Consider the following 1,858-nt stretch of genomic DNA (forward strand, 5'->3'; position numbering starts at 1 on the left):
CTCTTAATGAATAGAATGATTTGTTCTAATGGTGTTTGTAAATAGGATCACAAGTCCGCATCTTGTACAGCAATTAACCATTAAGAAGAATATATGCAGTGTATTATTTGTTGAAACTGTACTTCCGATATGATTTGAAAAAAAAAAATTGAATAGTAGCCTCTTACCCAAAGCAGAATTTACAAATACTTTCTGCCATTCTCTGAGTTGCCTCTAAGCTATTATTTCATTTGCTATGTAGAAGACTTTTAGTTTTATGTATTCTCATTTTTTTGTTTTGCTGCACATAATTTTGACATTGTGTTCAAAAAAGTGCTTATTGGAACTACAGCTTTTAGATCTTAAGTTTGATCTTTTAAACCACTTAAATTAATTTTTATATGTGATATGTCATATCTATTATCATTATTTTGCATGTTGATATCCAGTTTTCTCAACTTTATTGGAGAAATTTTTCTTTTTCCATTTGTGTTCATGAAAACTTTGTGGATATTAATTATGAAAATATGTATAGTTTTCTGAATTTTTTGTTTATCCCTTTTGGCTGTGTGTCTGATTTTTATGACATTACCACGTTGTTTTGGTTATTATGGATTTGTAGTCTATTTTAAAGTGACATAATGTGATGCTTCCATTCATTCTTGTACAAGATTGCTTTGACAATTTTTTGTGAAAAAAAAGAATAAATAAACAACATAGGTACAAAAATAAAACATTCTAATCTACCAAAACACAAGATAATCCTTTAACTTTTTCTGTTTCTGGTTTTCATAACTAGCACCAGATGTCATTTTTTTCTTTTACAAATGAATTGTGTTTTTCCTTAGAGATCAGTTAAATAAATGGAGAGGGGTCTTTTATCGCAGGAATTTTGGGGCCACAATCAAAGTGTGGGCTTGTTATAATATAGAGAAAACAGACATAAGAATAAATCAAAGACCAAAAATAAAACTTTGGAAATGGAAAGGGGATCCAAGGAATGAGGAAAAGGAAGAGGGAGGTGGGAAAGGGGAGTGAAATGATCAAGATGACACAATATATGTGCCAATTTCCCAAGATAAATATAATTGTTTATCTTATTATGTAGCACAAACATATGAATCAAAATAATGTTCTCTGTAAAATATGGTCTTTCTTGAAAAGTGTGATAGATTTTTATGGTTCTTCATCATTCTGGAAAACCCCAGCCATCACCTGGAATATTTCCTGAGTCTAGCTTCTTCAACAGGCACTTCTCCCCTTGGGATAAAATGTGTTTCCTAGTGATATCCATGACCCTGGAGGGAAAACAGTAACATATACCTGTATTTTAGCATAATGTAGCTTTTTGTTCAGAAGCAAGTTTTAAACATTGGTACTAAAAGAACTGATGATTTTTTTGTTTTTAAATAAATATTTAACTCATTTAACTTATTTTGATGTCTGTTACAGGAATTGTGTTGCCTCCTGATGGAAATATAGATATCTCAGTGCAATTTAAACCCCAAAATATGATATTATATAAAACAATACTCATTGTTCAAATGATGAAAGAAAATGGAAAAAATTGGTCTATTGACAATATTGATGAATTAGACATAGAGTTCAAAAGGTAACATTTAAATAGATAGTAAAAAAAGTGTTTTTTTACTAGCATATTTGTACTGTAATCAGCTACTTTTACATATATGTTACATATATGAATATGAAGTTTATAACTTTGTACTCTCCTAACTTCTGAAATTCCTGGGTTTAGAGGTGGAAAGTATAATATAGATAGATAGATATAAATTCAGTGCTGTTGAAAAGATTAATCTTCTGCCGAGTTCCGGGAGCCCCCAGACCCAGTCCTAGCCCAGGTCCGACCCAGTCCTAGCCC

The 1,858-nt window shown here is 30.9% G+C and overlaps 1 protein-coding gene across 1 annotated transcript in view; it reads left to right on the forward strand.

Annotated features, from left to right (window-relative positions):
• Positions 1-1,858, forward strand: part of Cfap47 (cilia and flagella associated protein 47) — a 529,200-nt gene that overhangs the window by 464,510 nt on the left and 62,832 nt on the right. The window contains exon 60 of the mRNA XM_023707817.1: positions 1,432-1,591. Within this exon, the coding sequence (XP_023563585.1) occupies positions 1,432-1,591 (160 nt within the window). The remainder of the gene's footprint in view (positions 1-1,431; positions 1,592-1,858) is intronic.

The sequence above is a fragment of the Octodon degus genome, unplaced genomic scaffold (genome assembly GCF_000260255.1).
Source record: "Octodon degus isolate 3935 unplaced genomic scaffold, OctDeg1.0 scaffold00313, whole genome shotgun sequence".
Lineage (NCBI taxonomy): Eukaryota > Metazoa > Chordata > Mammalia > Rodentia > Octodontidae > Octodon > Octodon degus.